Raw genomic sequence first — 16976 nt, forward strand, 5'->3', positions numbered from 1 at the left:
CAATGATGGCAGGCAAGGAGCCAGGCTTTGCATTTACCTTGGCAACTGTGCCAGTTCTTTTTAGAGTTCTTTTAATTTTGGGGTGAGAGGAAGAAAAGAGAAAGACATGAAACATAATGAAAGTTTTCACATCCTCTCACAAGAAAAAGAGGAATAAAAGGGAAGAGGACAGAAAAAAAAAGAGCATACATGTCCTTAATTAATGCCTGTGGGGAGGTAAAGCAGGAACAGTGTAGTATTATACAGTGGGTCTTAACCAGGGGTGATTTTTGTGCCCTAGGGGACATTCAGCACCGTCTGGAGACATTTCTGATTATCACAACTAAGGAGAAATGCTATTGGTATGGTAGTGCATAGAGGCAATAATACAAAGAACAGCCTCCCACAACAAAGTACCTGACCCAAAATGTCACTGGTGTGGGACGTTTGGGAGTTGGGAGAAACCTGTACTATAATGATATGCTTCCCTGACTTTCAAAGGATTACACAATTGCTTTTCACACAATTTTTGCTTCTCCAAAGCAAGTTCTCACTGTAGGTCATGAGGTACCACATACTCCAATCTAACTTAGATATGACCAAACATTTTAAGATTGAATTATAATGATTTCAAAAATAAATGCCTATCAAGTTAAGAAAAAAAGTATTACTAATCAATAAAATGCCAGGACCTTTGGCATTAGGACCAAAACCTAATGCTTTGGGTTCAGTGCCAAGGATTATGAGAGAGAAGGAAAGGGAGAGAATATTCTTGGTGAGTTGAAACAGATGATTAAGTAATCTAAATTCTTTTAAAAGGAATTAAACATTGCAGTGCTCTCATATTTTCTTTAGTTAAGTGAAAGGGAAGAACACTTTGACAAAAACAAACTATAGAAACCAAAGCCTATACACAAATGAAATCTACACATAGGCCAGTCTCTGAACATAGGATACCTGAATGTGAAGAAAAGCTAATAGGCTGTTTTATTAACAAACATATTAACAACACGTCAAACTGAAGTTTGACATTATTAGCTGTGTGAGATGTACCATTATTAAAGTTTTAGAATGACCACTATGTTGGAAACCTCTTGTGACAAGGTCCTGAATAAAGTTACCTTGGGTTACCCGAGTTACTGAAGTTGTATTAGCAAATCCTGTTGGTACAACTTTCAGAATATATCTGGAAACTTTGTCTTTACCCCTTCCATCATTACCACTCTAGCCCTGCCAGGCAGGACCATCTCCTGTTTGCCTGCTTCCACCTGTGAGCCCCTGGTTCACTGCATCACCAACAAAGCAATGTACTGCTGTTACCGTGGAAAGTCAGATCATAGGCTGCTCAAAATTCTCCAGGGAATCCTCAATTCACTCAGAATAGAAGTCAAAGCCCCTCCCTCTCTCCTCCTTTCCTCTCTAACCTCATCTACCTACCCACTCTTCTCATGGCTTATTTTACCCCAAGCCACACTGGCCTCCTTGATATTCTGCAAATAGGTCTGTTATGCTCCTGCTTTTAGTGCCTTTGCACTGGCTGTTCCTTGTACCCAGAATGCTCTTCCTCTGGATATCTGTCAGCTCACCTTCTCTCCTCCTGTGAGTCCTTGTTCAGATGTCAGCTTCTCAATATGGTCTGCTCTGACCACTCTGTTTAAAACTGCAACCCCTTCTCTAAGCAGTCCCTATCCCTTTGGCTGCTCTTTTTTTCTCCAGCAGTCCATTTCATCTCCTAACCTACCATATAGTTGACTTATTTATGCTCATTGGTTAGTGTTGGTGTCCCTGAACTAGAAAAGTCAGTTTGCTCCATGGGGGCAGTGATTCTGTCTGTTTTGTTCATTGATCTAGCTCTGGTTCCTAGATAGTGTCCAATACACAGGAAGCACTCGATGCATAGTTTTGGATGAGTGTCTTAAGAAAAATTTACTCAAATTCAAAATTGCTGAGTAGCTAAATGTGGGTATTCCATTTACTCATACAAAATGTATAGATTCAGGTACTGAAATATTTTATATATAATATATAATATAAAGGATATCAACATTAATGTGTGCTCTGTATTGTGTCCACCTGCCAACTGAACGATGGTACCAGAAAGTTGGTTTCTTCTTACTTGAGGTTTGAGAATTACTTCTATCTTCTCTTCCTCTGCACATTCCTGGGTGTTTCCTCAAAATTATTTGGCATGTGCCTTAGGAATAATAAACAAATAAAATCTAATGCAAAACTAAATTTGAGCCTTTCTGTGAAATGCCCTCTTATCTTTATGTAACTACCCCATGATGCAAATGTGACTTCCATGAAACTTCTCTGGCTCTTTTAATGCTATTTCCCCACCCTCTACCTTGGACAATAATGGTTTTGCTTATCCGTAAAGGTGGCCATAGACAAGTTCCTATCCTTGTGCACATACGTCACTCTTTCAAACAGAAGGTACAATCTATTTTTCCTCCTCCTGAATCCAGGCTAGTCTTGTAACCTATTGGCCAACATAATGCAGAGAACATGACACAGTTGTCAGCTTCAGGCCAAGGCTTCAAGAGGCCTGGCAACTTCCGTTTTTGCTTATTTGGGGCCGTTAGACATTATCCTGCTGAAGAGGGGGCCCCATGAAGATATAGAGAGAGGGCAGGAGGGAGGGAGGGAGGGAGGAGTACCTTGAATGAGAGACTACGAAGAGGGCCCAGCCAGCTCCCAGCTGTTATGGTCACTTCAGCTGACATGACACAAGAGTGAAGCCTATGTGGGGACTGGCCATGCTACCTGAGCCCACAGTCTGTCAAATAGAATTGAGCAGTCCCCCATCAAGCTCTGCCCCAAACTGCAGAACTGTGAGCAAATAAATGGCAGTTGTTGTCTGAAGTCACCAGGTTTAGTTGCGTGCTGATCTGCAGCCATCGGTAATAGATACACTGCCTCATCTCCCTACTGAGATCATAATACCTCTAGGTCTCCAAGCACGGCATTCTGCATGAAAGCAGGCACTTGAATATTTGTTGAATAAATCAACCAGAGGGTAAATGAGAAGCTGAAGCATGATATTTAAATATAACTACTTTGGGATTTTGTTTGGTTTTGGATTATCATATCAAATACCATGACTAATCAAAAGCTGACTGTATTATCAAAAGTATTACAGTACAGTATATTGTCAATCATTATTTATTATATGATGTTTATATCATTACTTTTCAAGAAGAGAACTCAAAATAAAATTGCCCCTTGAGCAAAGTGTTTTTAACGCAGTGCTAATTATATGAACTAGGAATCTATACATTTTAAGTTTTCAAAGTGTAATTTTTATCATATAATTTATAATATATACAAGGAGAGAGCTTTTACTCTTTATATATGCATTTTAATATATTAATTAAATGCAGAAGAGTAACACAGCCTGCTACTATCAATAACAATTTCCCTCCTAAAAAAATGAGTGGGAAATATCAGAAAGGGAGACAGAACATGAGAGACTCCTAACTCTGGGAAACGAACAAGGGGTGGTAGAAAGGGAGGTGGGCGGGGGTGGGGGTGACTGGGTGACGGGCACTGAGGGGGGCACTTGATGGCATGAGCACTGGGTGTTATTCTACATGTTGGCAAATTGAACACCAATAAAAAATAAATTAAAAAAACCAATTTCCCTCCTTTTATTTTTTTTACACTTCTTGCTCTTTGTTTGCATAACTGAAAAACACTTTTCTACAAAAGTGCTATGTATCCAGTGGGCTGTTCAGTATTGAGTATTGATATTAACCATCTTGTTTTCCTATCACCACATTTGAAAACAGTAAGATATTTTATAACTCATGTGCATTTTCTACATTTCTCCCATGATTTTTTTCATTTGCTATGGTAAACATTCCACTAGACTGTTTTTGGAATTGCTCATGCTTTTACTTCAGTTTTAACCACAAGAATTTTATTTTATTTTTTAAGTTTTATTTTTTATTCATGACAGACCCAGAATGAGAGAGAGAGAGAAAGAGAGACAGAGGGAGAAGCAGACTCCCTGTGGGGGGCCTGATGCAGGACTCGATCCCAGGGCCCTGGGATCATGACCTGAGCCAAAGGCAGATGCTCAACCACTGAGCAATGCAGGTGCTCCTAACCACAAGAATTTTAGTTAAAATTTCCCAAACGTTCTAGAAAATTTAAACTGTACTTAGTAATTTCTTTAACCATTAAAAGAAATTGAAGAAGCCAGGCATTCGATAATATGTTTTGAAGGAAGGAGAGCCCCATGTCTGTGGATGCTGTGTGTTAGAGAGAGACCAGTAACAAAATGCCAGAAAGAGAAAGTGGGTAGTAGGGCTGGAGAGACATCAGGGGGCTCTTAGCAATTCAAGGCCTTGGAAGGGGCTGGGTGTCAGGTGGAAGGCCCATTGGTTTTCTTTCTGGTGAGTCTCCACATTCTGCCTGACACCATTGCAAACCAGGGATTGACAGTTCTCATGAACTTGATACTGGGAGCAAAAAAATTGGTGACTCTTTTGTACTGCAACACTACGAAGATAAAAGCATATGATGAATTTTTCTTATATGAACCAAGTAAACCAATTATCAACCAACCCCCCCCCCCCATTAACTTAGGATAGGATATTATCTGGTTCTTCCTATTTGTTGGTTTTTTTCATTTCTCTTACACGCATAATGGCAAAAGAAGAATAACAGAATTTCAGAATACATGTACATTTTAATAAGAATAAGGAAATTGAAATGATAAAATTGTTCCTGTTAAGAATGTATATGACTCTTCAAATATAAAGCAATTAAATAAATATTTATTTGGAAGTAAAATTAACCTTAAGATGCTCTCCATGAGTAATGAAATACTTCTGATCATTATCACTTATCAGTTTCTCTTCATAAACATTAAAGTTAGTGACAAAAATAACTTACCTTCACATCCCTGTGAATTATGTTATTATCATGACAGTAGCGTAGAGCTTCTAGTATCTGTCTCATGTAATGACTGTAGAAAAACAAAAGAAATCTAAAACTGTAATAACATTTTTTTATTTTTAAAACAATATATAGCATCCCTAGTTTGTAACTCCCACCTTCATGTGCACTGCCCATGGACACTTTTCATTTGAGTAGACACGACTGGTGGAATGTGAGGTTTCATAATGAAAAAGCTGGCAGACTCATGAGTTTATAAGCTTCATGAAGAAATAATGTGTTCTGTATTTTCTAAGATAACCAAGTCAAAAGAATTTCACACAGTTTATAAGTAAAATAGCTATGCAAAGGAAAAATTCAAGCTGAAAATATGGGTGAGGTGGAGAAGCAAGTCTCAGACACTCGGTTAATTCTACTTAGTTACAATGGATTGCTATTAAGTGAACAGTGCTCAGAGGTACACCATGGATTCTGAATTAAGGGGTGAGAGCCTTTTATCTGCTGGCAGAGGCTGGCTCTCTGCCTTATTTCCATTTAGCTCTAAGGACAAATAAGAGGAAAGAACCGCTTTATGCGTAAAATTTCTTTTTGCAACATAATCAAATTTTAGTTGGGGCATCTTTTAACAAAGCAGAGTTGTTCTGGGCCTAAATCTTAGGAAGTTGGACTCATCAGGAGGCCAGCAGGGGTCTGCAGAGGCTTTCCCTCCACCCCCAGGTGCAGGTGAAAACAGGAGGAGTCAGCATTTTAAAGTCATTAAAAAGTGCTAACAGGGTCAACTAGCAACAGTGTATGACCAGAGTAAAAGCTGTATTCAATATTACCTCAGAGGTCACTTTGACTTCCCTCCATTAATTCTAAAGTTCTTCATTTAATCCTATTTCTTTCTGTCAAGTGTCTTCTTATCCTTTCTTCCTCTGTATTTTACTTACTCCCTTCGTGTCTTTCTCTTTTTTCCTATTATCCCCCCCTCCTTTTTTATTTCCCCCTTTTCCTTCCCAATCAGCCATGACATGGAAATGCAATACACACATTACTTATTATATCATATTTATTGCTTTTATCTTTCCAGATCTTATATTCCTCACACTTTAAAGAAATTAAAACTAAATAATTTACCAGTACTTGTGAATGCCACTGTGTGTATCTTTGTGGAATGCCATTGTGTGTATCTTTGTGACTCAAAAAAAATTTTTCCCCCTCTCTTGCTATACAACTAAAAGGCATTCTGCCAAGTTTCCTTTTGGGTATGCAACTATCAAATTCACATGAACATCCCTCTCACTGGCATATGCATTATTTCATGTGCTACAATTGATCAGAAGGTTCCATTTTTAAAATGAAAAGTTGGAAAAAAAAACCCCCAATAACCCTAGACTGTATTCCTATACTTATCACTGTCTCTTCACAATTGGGCTGTAAAGCACAAAACTTGGCTCATGCGGTTCTTAGTTGTCACGTCAATTTTTCTTACTTTGCAAATGCACACAAAAGGGGTTGTGGTCATATGCTCTTTGCCTGAGCCTGTGCAGCCTATAATTTTCTGTTTAAGTTAGGGATACTTAACTTGGTCCTTTTCTGGCTCAAATCAGGCTTTGAAGGCTACATGATCCCTGAAATGGTAGAGACAAATGTAAAAGTGCTTTGTAAACTCTAAACCACGCTACAAAAGGTAAGTCATTATTACAATACTATTATTATTGTTTAGTCAAAGGTTTAGGAACAGCCTATTTGTGCATCTAGATGTGAACATTAGAATAGTGGGTAAATTTTTTTTTTTTTAAAGATTTTTATGGGATTCAATCCCAGGGCTGGGATTACACCCTGAGCCTAAGACAAATGCTCAAACACTGAGCCACCCAGGAATCCCAGTGGGTAAGTTTAAATTAGGTAATATGGACATAGCTTACACCTACAGTATAGACTACTTTGGATACATAGTACTAAGACAGCCACTTATATATCTTTAGCCCGAGGAAAATTCCTATCTCAAAGCCTCATTAAGAAAAAAAAAACCCTCAGTGAATGAGCATTTTAACCTAATTATCAGAGTACTCAATTATTTGACCCAAATATACATACATATCAGAATCTCTGGAGTGTGTTGGGGGAGGATACACTTTTTTCTTCCCAGATATTACAGATTTAAAGTGATCTTTCTCCACTCTCCCAGTCATGACTCTGGCAGGCTGTGCACGTGAACAGTGTGCAAGCAGAATAAAAAGAGAAGCAAAATCTACCCACACAGCCTAGAATTGCTGACTAAATTTTAATTAGAAAGCTTCATTTTCATGACTCATCACAGTAGCCTATACTTTCAGAGAAACTTCGCAATACATAAGTTTGCCTGTAAGGATCGGGAATGAGGACAACTTAGGGGAAGGAAAGAACTGGCCTGCAAACCACTGACTTCTGATGGAAGGCTCCATTTCCATGGTGGTGGAGGAAAAGAGGGGAGGAGACTCTAGGTAAAGAGATTAACTAATGCTCCTGCTAAGCAGAAGAGACCTTATCCCTGAAGTGCTCTTAAAAGAATGTGCCTGGCTAAGGATTACCTATGGTAAATGGAACCTGGGATCTTTGAGGTATGGCTGACTTCCTGGAGAAGGTCATGGAAGCTATACAACACCCTGAGGCTTGGTACAATGGAGATGTCTCATAATTGCAATGCTCCCTTCTGTGTGTGGGATACCACAAACCTCATGTAGAGACCTCATCTACTCTGGGCCAGAGGTGCATTTCTGAGGTGGGAAGCTGCCCTTGAAAATCCAGACCTCTCTGTTTCAGCTGAGCCTTTTGATTGTATCGTTAAAATTATTTAGTAAAGCTTGGTACTAGGTAAGAACATCACTCTGGTTTGTTAAGAGTTTGATTTGATAATCTGATTATGTTAGCATATTCCACAACTCCTCATTCTTGAAAGAACAGAAGGTAATCACTAATTGGGTTGTAAGGATTGTATGCAGTTTTATTTTATGCCATGCTTTGCTGCTTCTTTTGAAGCTCAGCCAGTTGGAGAAAAACATTATCAATTTGATTACTTGGTGCCTCGGAGTCTTCTTGCAGTTGGTCTCACTAGAATACTGATACAAGCTAAATTTCCCAACAATGAATCACACAATCAGAGAGGAGGAGGGAAGGTCTGAAGTCATCTGGTTGAATGCTCTACAACCAAAGGAAGGCTCTACATACCCTTGTTGTATGGTTACTGATCCTCTGCAAAAGGGGACATGCCTAATACTACTTTGTGAGGATGCCCCTCCCTGCCTTTTGTAATTTTTAGGAAGGGTGTTTAATTGTGCCTAATTTCTCTTCTTTGCAGTGTCATCTACTGGTCCCAAGGCTACTCTTTACTGTACCATTCTGGAGACAGACAGGCTCAAAGTTGAGGAAAAGCCGCATGGATGAGTGGGGAACACAGTAAAAGTGGTATTGGTTTAGTATTAACTCCGACAGCACACGTGCCAGGTACCCAAAGTGTTACTGTGGTTCAAATGGACAAAAGGCATTTTACTTCATCAAGCTTCACTGTTTTATAAAAATCAGAATTTTTAGTTTTCACTACTTGATGCTGCTGTTGAAAGAGATTAAGATGGGAAAGTACAAAAGGCAGGGTGCTTCAAATTCTTGAAGCAGTAAGTATAAACAATGATGCACAAGGACCTGAGAGTTTCATTTAGTTGGATAAAGTGATTTACCGCTGTATCATAAGAAGAATCAAGAATGCATGGTCTATTTTGGTATTAAAGAATGCTTTTAAATTCTGAAGCAGAATACAGAATAAAAATTTTAAATTGTACGAAATTTTAATTTGATACGAACTCAAAACTAATAGAAAAATGGGATTAAGAAAGCCTGTTAGAGCTGTAGGTTTGAATCCTTCAACATATTATGGTTGGTGACTAAGGAGACCCCATGTATTAAAAAGACAACCCACCAAAGTGGATATTTATGATATGATTGAATGCCACCAAGGCAGAAAGTTATACTGCTCTAAATCTATGAGCAAGTGGCCCGGTGCATGGCCCCTGTGATTGTTCAACTTTACTCCTTATTTTGAGCGATTAGTTCTTTACAACAATTTGACTTAGAACAACGGCCACCATTTGCTTGGCCTGAAGATCACACACTGGCCTGAAGCAAATATATTTAGCAGGAAAACTGTGCTTTTATTTTTATTCCTTCTACTATTCTGGGCATTTCATCAGATTAACCAGTCACATAACAATCTGCTATCACTAAAAGGCAGAGTAAAGAACTAATAAGGCACATCTGCCCAAAACACACAAAAATCCAAATTTTCATCTTCTTAATTCTTGAGCTATGAAATATCTCCTGGAATTAAAGTAATCAGAAATGGGAAACATAGCAGTACTATGTTGAGCTGTAAACCTGCATTAATAGATAAATTCATTGTTCAGTATTTTGCATTTCCAGTCATTACTTTGGTCCCACTAACGCACACTAAAACTGACATGCTCCTTGTAGGAAAGAGTGGCAGTATGCTCATCATCAGTTCAAAAAGCAGGTCACTTCATGTGATTTCTTTGTCATTTCCTTCTTTTATTTCTGCCTTGACCTCTGGGGAGTCAATATGAATGATGAATGACTTACCTGGCTACAGCTTCACTGTATACAAAACCAGCATCAGCTCGCTTTACGATTTCAAAACACAGATCTGCTCCATCCATACTGTGGAGAAATGTGAAAAAGAATGTAAGAAGAAATTGCAGGAAGAAAATACTGAAAATGAATACACTATAATAAAGTTATTAGTTGGCTTACAACTAATGATTCCAATAAGTTATTTAAATCTCCTTTCTTTCGATGAAAAATAGAGAAATTAGAAAGGAGATTATAACCATCTTAACACTGAAAATCTACATGGAAAGAAATACAAAGAACAAGCAAATGGTAGCATCAAATAGCATAAGGTGTAGAAAACTGGCCATCAATTTCCTGTAAGTTATCACAACAAAAAGTCTCAGAAAAGGGCAATGCTGGGGATTATGGGCATATTTTTGAGTCAAGTTCCAAAGTTACTTGTACCTAGCCACATCACGTAATATTTTAAGAATCCAACAAGGATTCTAAAATATTTTGCTATAGTTATCACCACTAACTGGGAATTCAGGCTACATACTGTAGAAGGAAAAAAGTAGCTAATTCATAATTTATTTTGGCTTGTATTTCCATTACCAAAGTCAATGGCCACAAACATATTCTTTTTTTTTCCCAATACAAACATATTCTAGCAAACTGATGTGTTGGTGACAGAATAATACTATCTTGCCCCAAACTTAAAAGTGGTTTTCTTTTCTATTTCTTAGCAGATCAGTAAGGCCTGTTGCTGTGTCAGCCACACCTTGCCTCTTCCTATTCTAGCTGATGGCTCTTCAAGAATACCTCGCTCTCTAGGCAGGCCAGTCTTATTACTATTCCCTGAACATTTTCTTTCTTTTTGTCACATGTTTCTGCATATATTGTTCCCCATATTCAAAATTTACCTTAATCCAAGGTCCCATTCCAATCCCACCTCTGCAGAAAGCCCCCTCGGTGGATTACCAGCTACATTAAGGCTTTCATTTGTTTAAATTCTATAACCCTGTATGTCCATATCATAACATTTGACACACACATTTAGCATTTACATACATATATATACATATATGAAACATTGCAGATTATATTTATTAATGAAATTATTCAAATATTAAGTTAGCCAACATCTTCATAATGCTTTCAGGCTTATGAGATGTTTTCAAATCCAATATTTCATTCATTCACTTATTCAGTAGCTCAGACTCCAGTATATCTGCTGTAGGTATTACACTGAGGAAACAGACTTCTAGAAGAGAAAGTAAAGAAACTACTCATTACTATTACTAATAATTACTAACTAGGTATTAATAATCATTATTAATTAATTGCTATTCACCAAGCAAAATGGGAAACGCTCCTTGTTATATCTTCATTCTTATAGTCACCCCATGATGTCAGCATTCTTTTCATTCTCAATTTCCCTAAGTAGAGAAGTATGTGACAGAGATACAAATCAAATCTGTATCTATATTCAATGCTCTTCCCATTATCTTTAGCTACACCTATTGGGTGTGCAAGGAGCAAATGCACATATTCAAGCTCAACAGTTCAACAACAGTGTAAAGTCCTAAGAACAAGTATGCTTTATACTTTCAACATATTCCCACCCAATACCCAGCAGAAGACTGAGCACACAGTAAATATTTAATGAATAACTGACTATATTATTTAAAACTTGGTGTGGTTTTATATAAAAGAAAACATTTTCACATTTATACAAGGCTTTGCAACACTTTCATAGTTTCTAATTCACAGCTAATTAAACATTTTCCAAAGTCAAATAGGATTCTTCTTCGTAAAAAAATCTTTGTGATGGCATAGTCTACTCTCAAGTATGGTAGTGACCACTTTCCACCATCAGAAATAAAGCCCAAATGAATGTGGTCACACACCTTGTGAACAATCCTGATCACTTGTCAGAGTACAAGTCCCTTAAGCAGAGTTGTACTTGTCCTGTATAGGTCAAGGGGCATATACAATAACACTTTTGATACGCTCCTGGAAAATACTTAACATATTCTACTGCCCCCACTAATTGTGAAAGTGTTCTTTCCTCTCTACCCTGCCTCCACTAGGATGACTATGCCTTTTTAATCTTTGCCATCCAGATAAGAGGGGGGAAAGTCATGATTGCTTTAATTTGCATTTCCTTGATTACTAGAGGGTGAATATTTTTCATTTCTTTGTATTGTGGGGAGGAAATAAATACTATTTTTAAAGCGGGCTGCGCTGCGGTTTAAGCTGGTGGCTTGATCTCTAGGAGCACTAAAAGACCCCTCACAGTGAGGGAATTACAGCTTTTGTTTAGGGGATTTCCTTTTTAATTGTGAAATGTGAGGATGAGTACTACTCAGCTCAGATGAGAGAGGAGTTAGGCAAAGGACAGCTGAATTGATTGCACCACCAAGCAATAAGAATCTGGGAGCTCTCCTGAGAGCTGGAAGACAACTTTTTAGAGGCACCTGGAAGAGGGAGAAAAGGAATCTTGGAGGTAGCAGGTAGTCAAGTGGTGAGAGGCCAATGCCTACTAAGAGAACCAGTCAGTGAGAAACAACTGGAAATTATATACTGCCCTATAATTATCAGCATGGATCAGTTCATTTTTTTCTGGTCATATCTGAAATACTAGTATTTGAAATGACAGTCTCTACAAATGCACAGAAATGTATTTTCAGGTTTCTACTCTCTCCCATTGATCTACTCTTTTATCTAGTATCAAACCATTTTTATCAAACCATACTGTAATAGTGTTTTTTATTTTATTTTTGTTTTAGGTAAGCTCCACGTCCAACATGGGGCTTGAACACATGACCCTAAAATCAAGTGTCACATGTTCTGCCAACTGAGCCAGCCAGGCACCCCTGTAAGAGCACATTTTAACATTTGGAAAAATAAGTCATTTCATTATTATTCTTCATCAACATTTTCTTATGAATTTTTCCTCCCTGCTGAACTTTAAAATTTGTTAAATGCTAATAATTGTTAATATTTTGGCTGAGATAGTATTATATTTATAGGTTAATGTCTAGACATTAACATTTTTCTCATATTCTCATCTATGAACGTGATATGCTCTCCATTTCCTTTCATGTCTCTAAGTTGTAGTTTTAAGGTTTTCTTCATATTAGCTCCAAATATTGATTATTGGGTTTTTTCTCCCAGTACACTTTTGGTTGCTCTTATAAATGGTATCTTTTGGTCACTGTACATTTTTAATACAATGGTTCACAACTGGGGATACCAAACAAAATCACCTGTGTAACTTTTTAAATATATGGGCATATTCTCTGAGGGGCTAGTCTGAAAGTCAGTCATCACTGCAACAGTAGTCTTCTATTATGAAAGTTGTTTGATTAGTTATTTGTAATTCTGATGTTAAAGTAAAAGGGGCAATTCATTAATTTTAAATTTTATGAGATACAGAGAAACTGAAATACTATTTCCACAAATTTCACTTATCATGGATCTTTAAAAAATATATATTCATAATACAAACCTGATTAACAACTTTGAACAAAAAGTTTGATGTCCTCAAATCTTTGATAATCTTTATTTGCTAATACTTAAGACAAGCATTACAGCTTCTTTTATTTAAAGCTTTTCTCTTTGCTTCTCATGTTAAGGTGTTTCTGGGGCTGCCAAGAAGCTTCAAAAAGCGTGTTCTAAATTTCCTTGTTTGGTTCTATTCTGAGGGAATAAAATAAGAAGGAGGAAACCCCTGCTTCAAAGAGTATTGGTTGGGGCGGGGGAGGCAGCCCCGGTGGCGCAGCGGTTTAGCGCCGCCTGCAGCCCGGGGTGTGATCCTGGAGACCTGGGATTGAGTCCCACATTGGGCTTCCTGCATGGAGCCTGCTTCTCCCTCAGCCTGTGTCTCTGCCTCTCTCTCGCTCTCTCTGAATGAATAAATAAATAAATCTTAAAAAAAAAATAAAGAGTATGGGGAATGCCTCGAATCTCTATGCAGAGAGAAACTATGGGAGGTTGACTCTTACTTGTGAAAAGTGGTGGGATCATGAATGATCTTAGCTGTCCCTTCCTACTGTCTGTCTGAAATCTTTAACATTTTACACTAAACATGCATTACTTATATAATTAGAAAATTTTCCAAACAAATATGCCAAACAAAACAAATCACAGGTCTAGAGGCACAATGTATGGCTAGTCGTATGTTGAAGGGATTAGAATATGCCATCCCAAAATATGCCACTTTGGCAGAGGAGTAGTTTGAGCTGAAGGCAATTGAAAAACAGCAGAGGAAGAACTCTCTGCTCTCCTCCATTCTGTCTAGAAACAGGGCTCAAATTTCCCTTTGTAAAGATGTTCCCCTCTTGTTACTAGGAAGAGAACTACTCTCATCTATATAACAAACTTGACCAAACAACTCTTACAGACCATACATTTCTTAGTCGCTTTCCCACAACTCACCTCCAACGTGAGACACCCAAACTACAAACTAACCCCCCTTCCCATCTCTAGTCTCTTCATACTTTATTACTCTTTATTAAAATGATATGTAAGTGTCTGGGTTTAACTACCTTTTTGTGGTTTTCACTTTTTCCCCAGTAAGGCTGTCCCGCAGCCCCACTGAGTCCTGCCATGTGCAGACAAAATAAAAAAAAGCTTTATTTTCTCCTATCAAAGTCTGGTGTTGGTCAGTTTAATTCACAGATCCAGTAACTTAATCTAAGGGAGTAAAGGTTTTTTTCCTTTTCTACGATGTATTTTCTGTAAAAGCAGAAAAAGAGGGAGCTTGTCGGAGACTCACACTGGATCAGACAAAGAAGTGCTTCTCAACTGTGGTGAGGAACCAGTTTTTTCCCCCTCAGGTATATTATTAATTGGTATTTTTATAAAATATAAAATCATATGCTTTGATTTCACAGCAATGTCAAATTGCTCTAACAGCTTCTAAATGTTTACTCTCAATTTCTGTATTTATCTCATTATAGACTGGTAACAGTTGGTAGATTGGAATTCATCAGCAAACTTCTTTGAGGAACACTGTAAAGGCCAGACTAAATTTGAATTTCCCTGACCAGCATTTCCTCTGAAGGTGACAAAAACAACTATAGAACTGGATGAAATTAAAAAAAATTTTTTTAAGCTTAAAGAATTAACAGTATAGTGAGTGAAAAACTATCTAGTGGTGGGAGGGTAGTTTTGAGCTCAGAGGTGTACAAGAGCTGCTTCTGCCCTCAGGGTAGGCAGCAGGCCAGGAAAAGGAGCCAGCCATGAAAGGGGTAGGGGTGCATATTTGAGGAATTCTGAAGAATGGAGGAAGCAGACTGACAGGGTGGGTTCTGACCCTGGGAGGGTCAGATGTCCGATTGACAGGGTCCAACTGCTTTTTCACTACTATGGTGATCCAAGAGGAAAGACAGAGCCTTTCTTTTGCCTACCCCAGAGGAGCCCGTCAAAGGCTAAGGACCTGAAAAAACACCCCATGCTCTGGGCTGGGGTGATAAAGAGCTTTATTTTGAAAAGCAGGGTAAAGAATATATTATGGTACATCTTATACTAGTAGCATAGAAAAATCCCAATGTCTACCACGAAGAGAAAAGCTCCACTTAAAAACTTCAGCAAGGATCAACACATTATTTTTAAAAAAGTGACACCATAGATTTTAAAAAAGCAAATAGAAATTTCTGAATTAAAAAACCTAATGCCAAAATTAAGAACCTAAGCAGATTAGGTAGTTAAAAACTAGTGAACCAGAAGATGTAGTCAGACTGAAGCATGGAGAGACAAAACATGGAAAATATGAAAGTGAGGATAAGAAAGGATTACAGTAAGAGGGTCAGCATCTATTTTTATTGTAGTTTCAAAAGTAAAAAGAAGGGTACCTGACTGGCTCAGTTGGGTGGAACGTGCAACTCTTGATCATGGGGTCTTAAGTTCGAGCCCCACATTGGGTGTAGAGATTACTAATGGATAGATAAATAGATAAGTAAGTACATAAAAAGTGAAAAGAAAATTTAGCAGAAGCAATACTGAAAATATAATGTCTGATAATAACCCAGAAATGATTAAAGATCTCAGTAAACACCAAACAGTAAAGAAATCCATAGTCAGACACACATCTGTGAAAACTGCAGGAAACCAAAGAAAACCTCAAAAACAGTGAAAGAAAAGAACAGACTGTGGGACCCAAGGAATTTAACAAAAATCTCCTACCCCTGGACAAGCAGAGCAGGACTAATTCCATTTTGTGCCATCTCATGTATAACCCCCACATGACCTGTTTATTGCTTAAGGCACTCCCCCACCCTAGTCAAGCCGCTGAGCACACCCTTACCAAAAACCAGTTCATATAGGAATGCGGAGGAACCCCAACCACCAAAGAATGTAAACCCTGCCTTTTGCCCACCAAACCTGTGTGCCAATTCTGACCAGAATGATAGGCTAGTTCAAACGGTCACTATAGGGTAAATTGTAAATCAATTGGCCACCTACGTGTGGACCAACATGACTGTACAACTTTCTGTGTGTGTTACAATCTCATTGGCCACTGGCCCCTATAAGACTGCTACGCCTCTTAACCTAGGGGTCCACGTCCCTGCTCCGCTGTGTCACTTGGACCCAAGCTCGAGCTTGCAAATAAACCCTCATGCGCTTGCATCAGTGTCGGCTCCTTGGTTTCTCGGATACGCAATCTTGGGCACAACACAGACTTTTAGGCTGATGGCTGCCTTCTCAATGGCAACAGTAGAAGCCAGAATACAGTAGAAAGGAATCTTAAAATCAAATTAGCTGCCAACCTAAAATTCTCTTCTCACCAAAAAACCCCTTAAAAAATAAAGGTGAACAAATTTCTTTCAGATAAGCAAGGAAACCAAGAGAATTTGTCAGCAGCATACCTATCCCTAAAAGAAATACAAAAGAATATTCCTCAAGTAGAAGGAAAAATGAAGTCAAATGAAAACTGAGAGATGCAGTGAAGCATGAAAAACATAAAATATGGTAACTATGTAAGTGAAACTAAATGAACAATAATTACACAAAACAATTATTTTCTCTCTCCAGAGAAAGAGACCAGGTAATATAATAACTATTGAGAAAGAGAGGGAGAGAAATTGATCTTAAATAAAAATACTTGACAACAATAACATATAGGTCAAGAGGCATACTGTAATTTCTAGGACAACCACTAAGTTCTCTAATTTTTTTGCTGTCAGGGCCCTTTTCTACTTAAAGATCATGGAAAACCCCAAAAGGATTTTATTTATGTAGATTTTGTCTATCAATATTTGCTGCATTAAAAATTAAAATCTGGAAATGTAAAAAAGTTTAAAATGACAATAAACCAATTACATGTTAACAGAAATAATATTTTTTTCATGAAAATTATCTATTCTAAAACAAAACAAATTTAATGGGAAAAATGGAATTGCTTGATATTTCCCAAATCATTTTTGATTTCTGGTTTAATAGAAGACAGATTCTCATATCTGCTTCTACATTCAATCTGTTATAGTATGTTATTTGCTTAA

At 37.8% G+C, this 16976-nt stretch overlaps 1 protein-coding gene across 12 annotated transcripts in view; it reads right to left on the minus strand.

Annotated features, from left to right (window-relative positions):
• The window catches only part of CASK (calcium/calmodulin dependent serine protein kinase), a 350654-nt gene that overhangs the window by 173549 nt on the left and 160129 nt on the right, over positions 1–16976 (minus strand). For all 12 annotated transcript variants that reach the window (XM_038587210.1, XM_038587220.1, XM_038587216.1 and 9 more), the window contains exons 4-5: positions 9499–9576; positions 4882–4954 (exon numbers count right to left, since the gene is read on the minus strand). In XM_038587210.1, coding sequence (XP_038443138.1) covers positions 4882–4954; positions 9499–9576 — 151 coding nt within the window. The remainder of the gene's footprint in view (positions 1–4881; positions 4955–9498; positions 9577–16976) is intronic.

Source organism: Canis lupus, chromosome X (assembly GCF_011100685.1).
Source record: "Canis lupus familiaris isolate Mischka breed German Shepherd chromosome X, alternate assembly UU_Cfam_GSD_1.0, whole genome shotgun sequence".
Lineage (NCBI taxonomy): Eukaryota > Metazoa > Chordata > Mammalia > Carnivora > Canidae > Canis > Canis lupus.